Source organism: Podarcis raffonei, chromosome 17 (genome assembly GCF_027172205.1).
Source record: "Podarcis raffonei isolate rPodRaf1 chromosome 17, rPodRaf1.pri, whole genome shotgun sequence".
Lineage (NCBI taxonomy): Eukaryota > Metazoa > Chordata > Lepidosauria > Squamata > Lacertidae > Podarcis > Podarcis raffonei.
The window spans coordinates 37,763,347-37,781,010 of NC_070618.1; the positions used below are offsets into that span (position 1 = coordinate 37,763,347).

Below are 17,664 nucleotides of genomic sequence, written 5' to 3' on the forward strand. Positions count from 1 at the left end.
ACTATGGTGGAAGCCCTGTCGCGGTGAAGCGTCTTCCGGAAACTCGCTCATGGAGGAGTCAGTGCGCAGGACCCATTTCCGGTTCCGCGATTGGCGACGACGCGGAGTCAGCGCCCCCTAGAGGGCAGCCGCCGAGCGGGCGGAAACAAACGTGGGTTATTGATCCCTTGCGTCTCTGGAGGACTCGGAGGAACGCGCTTGAGACAAAGGCGTGCAGTGCGAGCCTGTAAATACATCTACTCAGAAGTAAGCCCCATTGAACTCAGTGAGGCCTACTCCCAGGTGTATAAGATCGTAGCCTATATAGTCTTTCCCCCATTGCCCTCCTCCCCCCCCATCATCCCTGATCACTGGTCCTGCTGGCTAGGGGTGAGAGAAGTTGGAGTCCAACAACAGCTGGAACATCCTTCCTCCCCAAGGTTGGGAAAGGCTGGTTTAGGCAGTCAGCCTGCAGAAAGCTCCGTTTTCTTTTGTAGTTTGCAGGGGGAAACAAAGCATCCCTTATTGCATCTTTGTCCACACTAGCTGCAGTTATTTTATGCCCTTCAGATTTGTCACACATATCTGTTAATCGCTTTTCTTGCAAAGATGGAAGTGACAAATATAAAAATCAATGAAAATCAATAATAAAAACACAACTTGGGACAAGCTTTTTGGGGCGTGGGGGAAGGCAACATGATGCTTCCAGTTCTTCCAGAGTGCTACAGGAAAGAAGACTTGCAAATCCTGTGCCCTCAAAACTTATTACATGGTGTAGAAATTAAACAAGTTAAATCTTTCCCTGCGCATCTCAAGTCTGTTGAATTTTTGTCTTTTAAAGGTACAGACATCCCAACAGAAAAGGGATTTGAACCTTGAAGGATCTGTTAAAAAAAACACAAAAAATAGAATGTACTTTTCAGAGTACTGCAATGAAAACTTCAACCTTCTCTATACCTGGAAACTATACCCTTCAGAGACTTACAATTTCCAGCACCCTTAAACTTCTCAGGATTCTTTCAGGGAAGCCATGTGCTTTAAATGGATGGTGTAGATGTGACCAGTTTTATTTAAATGTTCTGATTGCATTTACAGTGATTCCTGCATACTTCTACCACACTTGCCCAGATGTGGAGAATTCTGCAATTGGCAGCTGGGAGTGAGACCTGTGTGGATATCCTTTTTAAAAGATCCTAGTTTGAAACCTCTTCTGTTTAGAATTTCCCACCTTTCTAAATATTGTAAACAATATTTTCATTCTACTATGAAAGCTCATAGTAGCTCAACAGGAAATAAGTGGTGCCCTCTAAATTCTTCAATATGTAAATTTCACAGTATCTGCCCAAAAGGTTTATCCATATATGAACTGACCCAGACCCTGCAATCCTCATCTCAGGCTCTTCTTCATGTCCCTACTCCACAAGAGTCAAGAGATTTCTTCTAGAGCCTTTTAATGATCATTGCTCTAGTATGGCAGAAGCACTGTGCTAGAGGGAGAATAAAAACCAGCACTCTTACTGTAAAGAGAGGCTCCCTGAGGGCAGAATTGCAGAGAAGGCCTAAGAACTCTTCATCAGTTCTCCCCTGCAAGTACTGCTCCTGTCCCCATATTATTTTGGCAAACAGGGTTTCTGCTCCAAGAGGAAAGGGTCGTAAACTAACTGGGCCAAAAGGTCTTAGCTCAAGATAGATGAGAGGTAAATGCATAAGTTTGAATAATCTGATCAATTCCAACAGTTGGCTCCCTAAAACAGCCATTCTTCATTTCCTTGCTTAACTCTAAATTCTTGAAAAAATGACACTGAGCAGTAAAAAAAAAAGCAGATGAGATGGAAGTCTGTAACCAGAGTTAAGCTGTACAGGTTAAAACAAAATTCAAGTTTCATGGTTCACATGGCACTGGGCTCTACATTGGAATTCCTTTCCAAAAAGATTAAGCCACAAAGGCCAGGCTGTGGGACTTCTCCAACATTCTCATTATGCCATGTCTCACATGAGATTTTTCATCCATCTCCTGAGTTTAACATGGTCTTTCTCTACAAAAAGCCTCCCTTCTCTACTTAGGAGACGGCCTAAACGTGACCTCCCCTCCCCTCTCATTCCCACGTGGTGGTACCAGACAAGAGCCAGAGCTAGACTAAGTGAATTTATTACTTTGAGACAATTGAGCAGCTGTGGGGTGGAGGGAGGTGACCCCTCATATCCCACTAGAGTTACAGACAGATTGTTAACCATAAAGCCAGCTTTGGCAGGAAGGAAGCCTCTGACACAAAACAGACCCCAGGCCTTTTTGCTCATGCCAGGGCCTAACCGCCCCCATCCAAACCTCGTTAATTATCAGGTGTGTCAACAAAAGTTTGACCTGCTTCATTAATAAGTTACAATAAGTTACAGCAGGTGGCAGCAAGTGGAAGGGGACAGAACCACCACCCTGTCCCTATGTCCAGCACACGAGAGACACATACACACACACGCACGCACACACAAATCTTCCCCCACTTTAGGCTAAAGTAACTAAGAGGGAATTGAGGGGACAAAATGGACACAAGACAAACAAAGAGGCCTGTGAGAACCTGAAGTGGCAAGGTGGGGGAGGGGAGGGACTGGCCAGAGGGACAGCATGTGTGGAAAGAGGCGGTTCAGAGGGGCCCTTAACGCCCCCCCAAATCCTGTAGTGCTAGTCATTCCAGCCTCTTCTCAGCATACAGAAATGAAGATTCACACCATGATCATGATAAATATGGGAAGGAAGGAGGGCTGCGTTATATGTAAGCGAGGGGAGGAATGTCTGTCACAAGTGAAGCAAGCAAGCCAATTCACTGGGATCAGAACTGGAAAGGGGGGGGGGGGAGGATTGTGAGGCACAGAAAATAACATGGGAGCTGAGAGGAGAGAGGAGGGCAAAGTGGAAGAGATGAGGAAAGTTTGAGATTAGCAGCAGGAACAAAGGCCAAACTGCATGCTCCATGGAATTACATGCCTTTAAACCACTGATGTCTGCTGCTTCTAGGAACAGGTTTGTGATGGGGCAACTTGAAGTGGAAAAGTGACTAGTGTGCTTACTTCTGCCCGCTTTCAGATGTGTGTTTATCCTTACAAACATGCAGAGGGAAGGAGCTGCGGCAGAAGAGTGTGCCAAATCACCCAAGCCTGCTTTTTCCTAGAAGTTGGTAGCCAGCAGAGGTTAAATGCATGCAATTGAATACAATACAAATCCCTGTTCTGTAAGAGAATGGGTCCCCAAAGAATTTCAGCTGCACCAACTCTGATGCAATCTCACTTGTTGGGAGGGGGGAGGGGTCTTTCTCTTGTGAGCAGAAAGATACGAGATGGAGTGTAAAAATAAACTAGGAATGTCTTTTCTCCCTGCAGATTAAGGGGAATGATCACAATTAAGAGCAATCAATCATAGCTGAATGAATATCTGGAAGAGCTAGTCTCAGATGAGGTGTGGGGTAAAGCCAGTCCCTAGTGGGAGTATGGTCCCTTGCATGGGGAAAACCCAGGGGAAGGGAGGATGGGGAGGGGAGGGGAGAGAAAGAGAAGGGGAGTAGTCACTGCTCATCCTCGCCGAACACATCATTCTGGCGCCGTTTCATGCTCTCAAAGTCAAAGGGAGCCCCTGCCATGCGCCGGTAAATGTCTTTGATGTCGTCGCATGTTGTCTCAAAGTGGGTAGTGGCATCATATGACCGTGAGCAGAATACCTGCAGGGGAAACAGAGGCAAGAAAAACCACAGATGCATGAGATGGGCAATGGAAGATAAAGAAGCCAGGATCTTCTTTAAAGCCAGCTATGGGCCATGCAGTAATCCTCTCCCTTCTCTAAACACTTCGGAACACCAAATACATTGCAGAATCTCACCTGACTTTCAGTTCCATCATCGGTAGGCTCATATATGTCACTGATGGCCACAAACCTATTAAAAAGGAAAGATGCTTATGAAAGCCTGAAGGGTTTGAAATATGTTTGAGACAGGCTTCACTCCCCACACACTGCTTTTGCCATTTCTGGTCAAACAGGCTTTGAATGTTTTTGAAATAATAAGAGAGTAACCTGCAAACTCTGTTTACCACAGGCAAAAATGAGATTCACACACACCAGCAGCGATCCCTCTCTCAAAGCCGTTTCTCTGTTCCTTGCTACTGAGTTTCTGACTCAACCCTGCAGCTTGAAGAGCCATGAACTGGAGGGCCTAGCTAGCCCAAAGTCTCTAGCCCCAAAGTCTTTGTTTCCACGGTCTCAGCATCCTTCAGCAGGCTCTCTTCTATTAATTTATCTGAGCTTTTATCAGATCCAGCATAAACCTGTTTTAAACTTTCTATGTAATCTTGCATCTCCCTGCCCCTTGTTTCCTTCTATCTCATTATAGCCTCATTTATTTTTCTTTTGTTAAACTGTTTTCTTATTCTATTCAGAGGCCTGATTGTGCCACTTCAGACTGCAAGTAGGGCTTGCATGAGGGAACATGCCCACGCATCGAAAACTAGCATGTTAGGGAGTGACTAGGCTAGAATCTTCCTGCCATCATTTTAAAAAATATGGAACAGCAGCCACTCACTCACAGTCCAGATATTAGTGATTGCTGCGTCTCTTGTCCTTGGATTTTCCTTCTTTACCCTATGTGGAAAATCTCCTAGAAATTACCATCTTTAGCTACCTTGAATGAAATGCAGCTGTGCCCAAGTATTGGAAGGCCCTTGTTATGTATGTCCCCATTCCCTATCCTTTTAGGTTGTGAACTGTAGGCAGGAAGTTCTGTGTCCTAAAGCAGAAATTGTGTCCTACGGCAATCATATCAACATCATAATCCTAGAGACTAGTTCTGTTCCTCATGTTTTCCCCTGGCCCACTCACTTTTGGTCGACAGGCTCAAGAAGTTCCAGGGCTGGCTGCACTTCATTCTCAGGAGAGTCCGTCTCCACAGTAGTGCTGGCAATCGCAATGTACTTGCCCTGCGCAGCCACATTGTGGGCGGAGGAGATCAGGCAGACATAGATATCTGGGTAGGGAGGCAAACGAAAGGGTCACAAGTCTGGTGGAAAATAGCCCAAGCGAAGCAGCCCCCACCCCAACACATACGTCGTACCAACATTATCTTATACAGGATGCCAGAGGGTAAATGTGTGTGTTTTTGTAACGAAGGAAAGGACGGTAGCTCAGTGGCTGTCAAGTCCCCTGCCTGAAACCCTGGAAAGTTAGCCCTAGTCATTGTTGAAATCCCGAGCCCACCATGAAGTTCACTTGGGCCATCCTAGTCCACAGAATTGTTATAAGATACAGAGCTGGGAAAAATGTGAGCATTATAATGCCCTTGGCACACTTCATATTGGGGATAGGGCAGGGGTTGGCAAACTAAGGCCCACGGGCCATATCCGGCCCAATTGCCATCAGGATCTGGCCTGCAAACAGTTCTGCAATCACCACTTGGATCAGCGCAATCACTATTTTCCCCCAGGTGCCACTCTTTTGGTTTTTCCCCCCTCCCTCCCTCCCCGCAGCAGCGTCTCCTCCCTCCTCCCTCCCTCTTCCTGGCTTCTCCCCGCCCTGTGGAGGAAGGGGGCTGGGCTTTGATAGGAAGCCTCGCTGCCCGCCTGCCGGCCTCTCCCTATGGCCATGCTGTGGGCTGGAGCTTGGCGCACCTGCTGGCCCCGCGCCTGGGAAAGCTGGCCCGAAAAGGAGAGGCGTCACCACTGCCACCGGCTCCCAACCACAGGCAGAGCGGCAGAGGAGGTAGGCAGGAGGAGGGGAGGGGCTGGGGGAGAGAGGGGGAGAGAGAGAGAAGCCCCCTCTACCGCGTGTGTGCTCCCCCGCACACAGTCTGGCCCGTCACTAGGTCTGGGGGACGGTGAACTGGCCCCCTCCCAAAAAAGTCTGCTGACCCCTGGGATGTTGCTGGACTCCCCACTCCCATCCAACTCAATGGTCAGGGATGATGGGCCACTGGTCCTGAAGAGCCACTGGTCCCCTGTCCCAGCTGTATATGATACTGTGGAAGAAGCCCCCAAACATTAAATCCTGCCTCCCCTTCCCCCAACTCTACCCAGAGCCCCATCTCCACCTGTACTCACCAGATTTGCGCCCCACTTGGTTCTGGGGGATGATGATTTGACAGGAGTTAGAGTCATTGGTGCCACGGATAGGGTGGCTCAGGATGCAGATGACACGCACCACCTTCCCTGCAGGGCGCACCCGATCTGGCACATAGCTGGGGTCGCAGATCAACTGCTTGCAGCGTGCCACCTGGAGTGGGGGAGTAAACATTATGTAGAGGGACACTGGCAGACTTCCTTGGATGTTACTCCATGCAGTTAAAGGTTCGAAAGGCCCAAGCATGTAACTAAGAAGCTTGGCAGAAAGATGGCATATAAATTCCAAACAAATAAATAAAACAGAACAAAATGCTCCCTCCCCAAAGTATGCTCCTGAAATGAAAGGGGGTGGGGAACTTGAGAAGCCAGAATCGGATTTTGGTATGAAATGACTTTAAGATCACTTCTGATGCTGAAAATAAATTCCAAGGTGCTCAGAGGCATCTTGTTCTATTCTAACACTACGCTCACCTCTGAGGCACTGTTTTTCACTGCTAGCTCTATTTGGTGGACCTCTGGGATTTTAGTAATCTTCCTTATGTTTTCCCATCTCTGCCCTTGCCCATATCGCTTGTCCTGGTTCGAGCCGGCAAAGTATGCAACAGAAGTGCCATGCAGCACAAGTGCTTGCTAGGCTGTGCTGCCTTAGACTGCATTGGGAGGAATCACTTGTTTGAATTTGTCCCCATATCAAAAGCAACCGGCCAAAGATAAGGCTAGACTAGCTTCATCTCATAAGCCACATACTCAGGCAGGAGAAAGGATGATGACTTCCCATTCCAATTGCTGCCAATTCACATGGACTAACAGAATCAGCTTACAGGCAGAGAAGGTGGAGGGAAAGTGGACCCTGGATGCAGATGAACAACGGTAACTCAAGCCTCTTGAAACAGGTAGTACCTCTTTAAAAACCAAGTACTTCACTTACGGAACAGTCTTCTGAGCACCATGGCTTCCAGGATGTAACTTGAGACACCCCCTTCCCAGCCTTTCTACCACAGGGGGTGAAAGGTCAGCTTCCCATTCTCACCTCGCCTTCAGATTTGACCCCGATGACCTTGCCACCTTCCATGACAATCTCATCCACTGGCTTGTTGAGCATGTAGGTGCCACCATAGATGGCGCTGAGCCTGAGGACATGAGATGGGTGGGTGGTGAAGGGCACTGACCAAAACAGACCTCAACCCTAACACACACCTCATGCAGTTCAGCTACAAGGGCAGAACTACTTTGCCAAAAGAAGTAAGCAATCCTTTCCCCATTACTTTCATCCCTCTGTTAATTAACAAGTCAAACACTAATATCAGAATTGCTTGTTTTCTGTGACTGTGATCAAATATAATTGAGTTTCTTTAAAATCTTTACATTTTTAAGGTATTACCTAGTCCCTTATGCTTGTGAAAGCATGCAGATGGGATCTATGAAAAAGCGATCCAGGGGTTCAAGTTTCTGTGCTCCTCACATGCATTTGTTTCTCTCTTAGAGTAACATTCATGTTTCCTTGTACAGAATGTAAATGTGTCCATCACCCCAGAAAACCAGAGAACTCTGCAAAATCTTAGATACCAAGTTCAGAATAAAGCATACACATTTCTGCAGATTTTGCATATAACCTATTTGAAAGCTCACATGTAAAAGTTCAGAGTCTCAATATCCTGGAACAGAACTGGGTGGTGGTGATGGTGGAAATAGTAACTGTGACTGGACTCAATGCCCTTTCTTTCTACTAGTCTAAGGACCAAGGCAGGAGTTGCCCCATGTACTTGGTGCCCTAGGAGATGGCATACCTGGCAAAGCCCTGGGGTAGTTCACCCAGACCATAAAGTGGGTAGAGATAGGGACTCTTCCCATAGCGGGCCAGGGATTCACTGTACAGTTTGATGCGATTGATGGTCTCCAAGCAGGGCTGATCCAAGTAGCTGTGAAAAGAGAAAACAGCCTGCCTCAGTCCCACCGAGAATGAACAGCAGGAAGCAGAGGACAAGACAATTGGGAGTTTCCTAAGGGAAAGGTCAGGGCTGTCTTGTGGGCCTGAGGGAGCCAATGACCAGTTTCCCCTTTTTGCAGAGAAGGGGGAGAGTCCATAATTTTTCATGGGCGTTTTCCTTGGGCATCTCCCCCTGCCCACTTTGTTTCTAACAAGCCAATGTTGGACATCACTGTCCTCCCGGTCACTCTCAGCTGACAAGGAGCTACTAAAATAACCACAGGATGTGGCACAGCTACATAGCCAGGGGGCATAGAAAAAGCTGCACTCCCGGTTAGAAGGAGGGTTTAGGATCAGCTACTCACTCATCGGTGCGGTAGAGTGCCAGCGCATGACCTGTGAAGTCAATGACATCCTGGCCCAGGTCAAAACGTCGATAGACCTCACGCATTGTGGTGCCGTGAGGATCCACCCCTTCCAATGTCTTCGAGTCGTTCTCATCAAAGTTTGCCACAAACACCAGGAACTTACGGAAGCGCCGCTTCTCAAACATGCCCATGAGATCTAAAGGAGGAAGATGGGTTGGACTAGAGACAGCACACTGGAGAGTCACACTGAATTACCAGGGCCCTGGCTCAATGGAAGAGCATGTTTTGCACTAGGAAGGTACCAAGTTGAATCCCAGGCATCTCCAGCTAAAAGGATCTCAGGTGCCAGGGTGCCACCAACAGAGTACAAGTTCAACATCTTCAAGGGAGGAGAGAGGGAGAGGGTCCTTCCAAACTTGGAGAAGAGTGGTGTAAAGGTTAGCGTCAAGTCACTCCCTGGACTCCAAAATTTTAGGTAACACTTAGAATGAATAAATTGTGGCAAAAATGTTCCTATTTAGGGCCAGCAATCCCATCCTGTACACTGCATGGCAATAAATAACGTGGGTCAAATAATCAAAAGGCACCTGTGAGCCCAAGTCCTCACCATAGCTGTCAACCTTCCCTTTTTTGCGGGAAATTCCCTTATTCCAGCACCGTTTCCCGCTGCTTCCCGCTGCTATCCCAGATTGTTAGATATCCCGTAGACTGTCCCTGGGACAGGTGAGGCTGCTGATCCCTTATTTTCAAAACTGAAAGTTGACAGCTATGGTCCTCACCTACAGAGAAGGCTGCCCAATAGAAATCCTCCTGACTTTGCACCCTTCCTTCCTCTCAGCCTCTTCTGGGGGTGGGTAGTCCTGCTGTGTCTATACACCAGGTGTGATTTAGATCAGTCAGTTACTCCTGGTGTGGTGATGCAGCAGAATTACTTGCCCCTCAAAGGATGCACGTCCATAGCAGTGACTCACAGACACACAGGGCACAGGGTCCTCCGAGAGCAGGCCCTTCTCAAAGAGCAAAGTTTTTCAGGTGCAAAGACTGAACTATACCTCCAACTTTAGGGGTTTTTTGGGGAGCTCAGTTATTAGAAGTTTTAAAAACTCTAGAATTATCTTGCCAATGTCATTATTATGGATTCCTTTAAATTATTTTATACTCATTTAGCACCATTCAATACCGACTAAAGTAATCATTCCATCGGCACAAGTATTTCGGCTTTCTAGGTGAAATGATCCCCCCTCTTCTTCCCAGATATGCTGTTCCAAGGGTTCTCCGAAGCCCAGAGGAAGGAGAGCAGGGGAAGCTCTTGTGCGCAAGTAGCTTTTGCTTGTGGGACTCATTAGTTCAAACCTGCCCGAAATGCTTTGTCTGCTTCCTTGAGATTCCATTATCTACTATGTATTTTGAAAAGTTGTTTGTCTGTTTGCTATGTGTTTAGATATCTCTTATGGTAGTATAACTAAATTTTGCATGATGGTTCCTGAGATCAAGGAGCAGGTTCTTGTTTGTGTTTGAATACAACTGGATGCCATTTTTAATCAAGATGGTGGACTGAAGTTTTCAAAACTACACTGATCCTTTAGTTTCTTAAATTTCTAAGCAGTATTGGCAATGAGGCTGCTAGCTGCATTATAAAGCAGGAATTTTATTTCAAAATAAAATTAATGCAGATAAGTATAGATATGAAGGTAAATGCAAACACTGAGGATCTGAGTTTGTTTGTTAATGAATGTTTCATTGCACATTACTTTTTTGTACATCAGTAATATATATTTACCACAAAAGGAATACAAAGGTCCCTGTGAGCCAAACACAGTACAGTTTTGCAAGAAATAGGCTTACTTACTGGATGCCAGAGCCTCTGTCTCGGTCGACGGCACTTTGTAGATCTTTCCTGCCTTGTAGACAAAACTGCCCTCCACCACTTTGAAGTCTAGATAGCGTGTCACTTCCGTATACAGCAGCATTTTCACCAGCTGGCCTGCGTGGGGGAAGGAAAGCCTCATTTAGAGCCCTTCTACCTGCCACCATAGATAAGGGGTGCATTATAGAGAGAGCCAAGATGAAGGTACATGAGACCTGCCACTTTCTTGACGGTAAAGAGGCTTGGGTCTGACCAGTGTTTGGACAGGCAAACTGCGAGAACCATTTGTTCCTTAGGTTCCATAATGAAAGAAATCCAGGATAGAAAAGTAATGTAAATACAATGCACCCAGTACAAAGGTTCACAGCAAATGATAGGTGAATAAGAGGGGAAATGCTTGCCAGATAAATGTGTGTAGCGCATACAGGCAGAGCTGTGAGGTGTGAGGGACAGAGCTCCATCAACTACAGAGGGCCACTTTTGGCTGCTTGTTCTTCAGCGCCCACCAATGATATGCAAAGTCTTGGCCCACTTCAATGAGCCAAGACGTCTCACGATACTATTATGTGGGCCTGTCCTGTGCCACTACAGACTGTCCTTCTAAAGTGATTCTTCAAGCTCATCTCACCCCTTTTTGAGTAAAACGAATGAAATCTCTGGCAAATAGACCAAGGGACAACAAGGGCATGGACTTACCATTGGCCATGAGGAATTTGGGGATAAGGTCAACATTCCAGTCCCGGCCACGCCCCATAGATTCAGGGGGGCCATCACCAATCTCAAAGCGCTTGTAGAGCTGGTAGTTGAGGAAAAACAGTACATCACACACACTCATTCAGACAGGGCACCTCAATTAGAATATACATATTAGCCTAATACAAATATATCAGTGCAACCAAAATGCAGGAGGAGAATCTATCTCAGCTGTATCAGTCAGAGAAGCGTCAATTCAAAAAGGAGACCAGGATACTGCAGGAAGCAGCCCATCACCCCAAACCACTTCTCCTATCTTCCAGGCTCCCTGGTGCAAGTTATCTATGAAACACTAGAACTAGCATGCAAACATTTACTTTGCCTTTTCATGCAGCTGAAAGGTGTATGGCTGGAAGGATCCTGGGAAGTGAAAACATGCCAAATAGAATATTTATATGCTTTTCCTGAGCATTGTTCAGGGTGGATTTGATTTAAATCAGGCATAGGCAAACTCGGCACTCCAGATGTTTTGGGACTACAACTCCCATCATCCCTGACCACTGGTCCTGTTAGCTAGGGATAATGGGAGTTGTAGTCCCAAAACACTAGGAGGGCCAAGTTTGCCTATACCTGATTTAAATCAAATCGATTTAAATCACAATTTAAACAACAATTTAAATCACTAGGCAGTAAGACTCGATTTAATCATTATTTTTTTATAGAAAGACTCATTCTTACTGGTACAATCTTTATATTTACAACCAATTTCATTTTTGGAATAATAAATTTTCAGAATAGTTTTTATAGTTATATAAAAAATGACCAATTTGGTTATACTATTAGAAATACATTGACAGATAATTATGAAATTATGCTGAGGTTCAATAAGTTAACTGTGTATATTTGGACAACTTTTCTGCTGTACTTTATTGGAAGGAGAAAAATAATCATTTCCTTAATAGCAATTTAAACATTTTATTAAACTAAAACAATAACATTATAGCATATGTATCCATGTTTGTTAACTGATGTGGTTTAACTTTTTTTTAAAAAACAACAACAACTTGAATCCTTATTTCCTGATGAATAGCCTTTGGACTATAATGTAACTTAAACAGAAAACTATCTTTATAAAGATTTTTCCTCCAAAAGCATTTTATTTTAAAAATCCAATTTAAATCAAAATTTTTTGATTTTTTTATATTTTAAAAAATAAATCATTGATTTTTATCCACCCTGGCATTGTTCAAAGCACTTTGCATACATTATCACAGAAAACCTTACAAGAATGGGTGAATTACACCCTTATCACAGGTAAGGGAGTGGGATCAACAGGGAATGCCTTGGCTCAAGCCAACTATTGAGTTCAGGGCTGAGGAGAGATTTTAAATGGGAGATTTCCCACCTTAGCCATCAGGGCACACTTTCTCTTAGATCTAATCCAACAGAGATATAAACACGCCCTATGTTCCTGGTTCCTTACCTCTTCCAGGGGGGTGATTGATGAGCTCTCGCCCCCGTAGTACGGATTCCGGTCCATGTGCAGGACCTTCTTGCCGTTCACAGACATGATGCCAGAAAGGATACATTCCTAGGACAGAAGGTGAGCAGGGTTATGGATGCCCTACAACATGATTAGTTCAAAGTATGTCCCCACAGCGGACGCGGGTGGTGCTGTGGGTTAAACCACAGAGCCTAGGGCTTGCCGATCAGAAAGTCGGCGGTTCGAATCCCCACGATGACGGGTTGAGCTCCCATTGCTCGGTCCCTGCTCCTGCCCAGCTAGCAGTTCGAAAGCACATCAAAGTGCAAGTAGATAAATAGGTACCGCTCCGGTGGGAAGGTAAATGGCATTTCCGTGCGCTGCTCTGGTTCGCCAGAAGCGGCTTAGTCATGCTGGCCACATGACCCAGAAGCTGTACGCCGGCTCCCTCAGCCAATGAAGCGAGATGAGCGCCGCAACCCCAGAGTCATCCGCGACTGGACCTAATGGTCAGGGATCCCTTTACCTATGTCCCCACAGCATGGTAGCTTTCACAGTGCAGGGTTGGGGAACCTGTGGCTCTCCCAATGATGTTGCACTCCAACCTCAACAGCCGTAGCCAGCACAGCCAATTGTCCCAACCACACCAGGACCAACGAGGACAAGCAAACAGATTTTAATTCTTTATTGGTGAAGCAGTAGGTTACATCAGCAAGAGATATCCAGGAACACTCCCCGCTAAGTAGATGTTTAGGCAACCTACGACTGCAGTCCTATGCTCTGTCTCAGATAGATAGCTCTTTCTTGAGGAGGGGGGATTCCAGGGGATATGGAAGCCATGACCCCTTCTGGGAGCTTTGCAGGCTCTCTAGGTTCCAGGACCTCCTTTGGCTGTTCTCTTGTCTCCTGCTCCTTTCCCCCTACTCTGGCTGCCCAGTCTCCCTCTCCTGACCCCCTTCTTTCTCTTCTGCTGGCAGCTGCCTCACAGGTGCTACAGAACCCCACAACCCACTAGTCCCTTCCCCTGGAGCCTCCTCCTCCCATTCTGTCTCGTCTGCCTGCACATCCCCCCACTCCTACCCATCACTGTCACCACTGCCCTATGCGGCCTAGGACCCACATACCAATGGGACCGCCTCTCCTGGTATGCCCCGCAGAAAACCTTAAGGTCCACAAATGACAACATTTTGGAGGTCTCAGGTCGCAAGGTGGTTAGACTGGTCTCGACTAGGGCCAGGGCCTTTTCAGTACTGGCCCCGACTTGGTGGAACACTGTCACAAGAGACTAGGGCCCTGCGGGACTTGACATCTTTCTGCAGGGCCTGCAAGACAGAGCTGTTCCACCTGGCCTTTGGTTTGGACTCAGTCTGACCCTTACGTTGCCCTCCCCTTATGGTCTTGATCTATTGGCTACTTTTAAAATGAGACTGCATTTTAAATTGGTTCCCCCCCCCCATTATGTTTTTACTGTAATTTTATTGGTGTTAGCTGCCTGAGCCCGGCTTTGGCCGGGGAGGGCGGGTTATAAATAAAATTTATTATTATTATTAATGCTCAGAGATGCTGGGAGATGTTGTCCCAGAACATCAGGAGGATCACAGATTTCTCCACCCATTTTACATATAGTCCTGGCAGATCAAAATCAACACAAAAAGGATGTTAAGAAGTACACACGTGTATGTGAAGAAGGGGAATAAGCCTGAGGTTGTTATTTCCTCATGCCATGCCACTGCGTGCTCCAAACCAGTATACAGAGGTGCTCAATTACGAACAGTGGAGCTGGCACCAGGCAGAAACTGGTCTCAGGGAAGTTTGGGGAAATGACAAGAGCTACGGTGAAACTTACAAGGACCTAGGAGCCAAAGCTAAGGTCTGTAGAATGCTCTTGTTAGTTTCACCTTAGCAGCTTATAGCTATAATAAATACTCAAGGCAAAGTCTAAAGTCTAGCTGCTGTTGGGCGGGTAGATTTATGGATGGGCGAGAGAGAAAAGGAAGCTCAAAAGGGAGATTATCTACTCTCCCTGGCTGGATTCCACACATGTGGATACCTGAAATCACCAACTCCTTTGTGAAGCACATAGCAACATGCAAATCCCTATATAATCCATCCCACACACATAATTTCAACCAATTAAAGTTATTTGTTTTCAGTTTTCAGAGTGGCAGGATATTTGGCCACATGAAGGTGGCAATCACGCTGCTCCTGCAATGCAGGTGGTAGACAATCTGTGGCCTAATTTCATGCAGTAACTGGTCCCTCCCCCAGCAGCCTACTGGAAGGGGGAGGGGAGAGAAAAAGAGGGGGTGGGGGTGGCAGAGAGGGAAACACTGTAATGCAAGCACAAGCCTTATCATTTCAGCTCCGTGAAAGTTCCCAAAGCAATTGCATAATGTATTATTAGTGATGTCACAGGCACTATTCAATAGGCTCCTGGGACATTCATGCAACTCCATTCCACAATCATCTCTACCAGCTGTAGAAGAAATTACATTTCATTATAAGAATGAAATTGCTCTTTGAGTGCAAGGGAAATAGTGGATGATCCCTAAAACAGAAATGCTTCCATAAGTAGGATAGCTGGATACCACTCCATGGATGAATACTAACTGCATGTTTGCTGTATCCTGAACTGGTCATTTGAAAAGGTGCATCTATACTACAGACTTAAAACTGGCTGAACAGTTATTTCCTCCCCTTCAGAAAACCATGGTTCTATCAGGAGGACCAAACACTAACAAAGAATACTTTAGGAAACATTCTCACTTAAGCTACAGCTCCATGGCAGTAAAAATAAGTGTGTGAATTTGCTGTTAATGCATTACAAGTGGTGAAAGAGAGAGCAGCTTGCTTGCTACAAGAGGATGAACGGCTTCTCATGGGATATGAGTTCGGATTCATCTAAGGACAAGCCTGGTTTGTGAGGCTAAGGTGGGAGGAGGAGCAGAAAACATTTTTCTCCTTAACAGATTCTGTCTTAATTGCTGCTCCATAACATGAGATAGGCTGGTTCCATAGTGAAGGGTCAGAGTTTAATGGAAGAACATGTCTTTTGCATACGAGAGGTTCCGGATTCAATCCCTGGCATCTCCACTTAAGAGCCAGAAACTAGAACTAGACAATTAGTGAGCTAGACAATCCAATCACCAGACCCATTATAGGGCTGTTTTCTATGTTCCAGAAACATGGGAAATTCAGTTTAGGCCCCTACCAGACAGGGCTGCATGCAGAAGATTGAGAAAAAGCTGTGTGTGTGATGAATCAGAAAACATCATCCTTCTAAATTATAATTTCGGGGGGGGGGGGATGGAGCATGAAGAGGGCAGAGTAGACAGTGCTCTCCACACTAAGGCCAGGAAACCACAAGAAAAAGAAGGGAGGGAGCTTGGAAAGATGCCAAACTGAGAGCAGCATCCCTTTGATGTTCCTGGGGAGAGGAGAGATAGAACAGAAGTTAAGTTCTGCAAAGCGCAATTAATATGTAGAAAAACATATGAATTACACAAAAAGAGGTGTCCAGCCACTTGTTGAGGGCAGGAAGAGGTGCCTACATTGGTTTCCAGAACAGGAAATCCCATCTTGCAGTAATGTGTAAAAAGGGACAAGTCAGTATTGGGGGGTGATGGTTAACGTTCCCCTGACAGGAGCAGGGAGGAAGTTTTTTTTAACTCTGGGGGGAGAGAGAAGTTCATTCAGTTGTACTCAAAACCATAGATGGCCCAAAGCCAAGCTGATACAGTAAGAAGACACAGGGCTGCTAAGGAGCCTTGAAAGAAAAAAGACCAGGAAAGAAACCTTAACATCGTGGAGACTGCAAGGGTCAAGCAGTATGTGCTTCCTAGACTGCAAGGAATTGCAAGGGGAGATGCAGACTGACCACCTAAGAAGGAGAAGCATTTACTTTACTGGAGCAGATTTCTTTTTTTATAAATAAGCTTAAAAGTTCAGAATGGGGAAAACACTGGCAGGGGGCTGCATTAATGAGAAAAACCAGGAAACTGCATACAGTACATGCAAGGTTTACCTCTGCACTTCAACCACATCTGCAGTAGGTACAGGGGCGCTCAGGACCAGGCGTAGAACACCCTGCGCTTCAGACCCTTCAACCTTGGGTGCTGAAGGGGCAGCCAGTTTACACTGAGACTGCAGGATTTGGAAGTATAGTTAAAGGGCTGCAATGGAAGAGCTTGAAGGAATGCTGCTGAAGGGTTGGGGGGGCATAAGGAGCATGGGAACTGCAGCAGCGCCCCTTCCTCCCCCTATTGAGATGTAAAAGAGGGCAGGGTTGCTAACCGACCAGAAAACACACACAACTGGCCTGCCCCTCGAAGACCCTGTAGCTCGATCTCCACAAGTCGCACTAAATACGGTTTTCCTGCATTGTCACAGGGCGCTGCTAGATGCACAGCAGCCGCAGCCAGCTGATGGCTTGGCAACCCCCCAACGAAGGAGGGGCGCTGGGTGGGAGAAAGGGCCGGGAAAGGGCGCTGGCAAATGGGCGCCCATCGCTTTCAGAGGACAGCTGATGGCGGCGCGTTGCATCAGAAGAGTTGCAAGCGGGGGCTCAAAGGCGCCTGCCGTCCAAGGCGGAGGGGAAACGGGGCGGTGCAAACGAGGCGGGCGCACCTCTGGGAGCAGCAGCTGCTAATCCGGGGGACAGGTGCAAGAATGGTCTGGACTACGGAAGGGACGAGGCAGCAGCAGCACGGAAGCAGAGAGGAAAGGTGCAATTATGTGCGGAGGGGGTCGGCTGCTTCTGCTTCTGGAGCTGCTTTGCTGCAGCGAGAAAGGCCTCGTGGGCTGCGGGGAATTGCAAACCCCGCCCGGACATGGCAGGGATGCTGCTGCTGCTGCTGGCGAGGGATGCAGGAGGCTGCAGCGGGAGAGCGCGGGATGCAAGAGCAGCGAGGCGGGGCGGGCAGGGGGTGCAAAGCCGGGGGGCGGGCGCGCGGGCGGGCGGGGTGGACACTCACGGTCAGGCCGGTGCCCAGCACGATCACGTCGTAGGCCTCGTCCATGGTGCCGGGTGCGGAGCCGCCGCCGCCGCCCCCCCGCCCCGAGCGGAGCCAAGATGGGGCCGCAGCACGGGCAGCCCGGAGGAGGATCCCTCCGCCGCAAACGAGACCCGGCAGAGGGATCCCTCCGCTACCGGGAACCGCCCCGCCGAGGTCCTTCTCCAGAAGCGCTATGTCGGGAACGGGGGGTGGGCGAGAGATGCGCGAGCATCTCTCCTTCCTCAGCCCAGATGGTGCCT

General features: G+C 47.3%; 1 protein-coding gene and 1 long non-coding RNA gene across 2 annotated transcripts; one reads left to right on the forward strand and one right to left on the reverse strand.

Annotated features, from left to right (window-relative positions):
* The first annotated feature begins 118 nt into the window (after nucleotides 1–118).
* LOC128405412 (uncharacterized) lies at nucleotides 119–1,241 on the forward strand. The gene is made up of 2 exons (XR_008328303.1): nucleotides 119–246; nucleotides 1,075–1,241. It is a non-coding gene; the product is annotated as an uncharacterized LOC128405412 (long non-coding RNA).
* An 871-nt stretch (nucleotides 1,242–2,112) lies between these two features.
* Nucleotides 2,113–17,577, reverse strand: GDI1 (GDP dissociation inhibitor 1). Its single transcript, XM_053371981.1, has 11 exons — nucleotides 17,384–17,577; nucleotides 12,411–12,518; nucleotides 10,931–11,030; nucleotides 10,217–10,351; nucleotides 8,365–8,563; nucleotides 7,860–7,991; nucleotides 7,103–7,202; nucleotides 6,052–6,223; nucleotides 4,838–4,982; nucleotides 3,845–3,899; nucleotides 2,113–3,686 (listed from the first exon to the last, which is right to left on the reverse strand). Exons 1-11 carry the CDS (start codon nucleotides 17,426–17,428, stop codon nucleotides 3,534–3,536), a joined length of 1,344 nt encoding a protein of 447 aa, XP_053227956.1. The 5' UTR covers nucleotides 17,429–17,577; the 3' UTR covers nucleotides 2,113–3,533.
* Nucleotides 17,578–17,664: the final 87 nt, after the last annotated feature.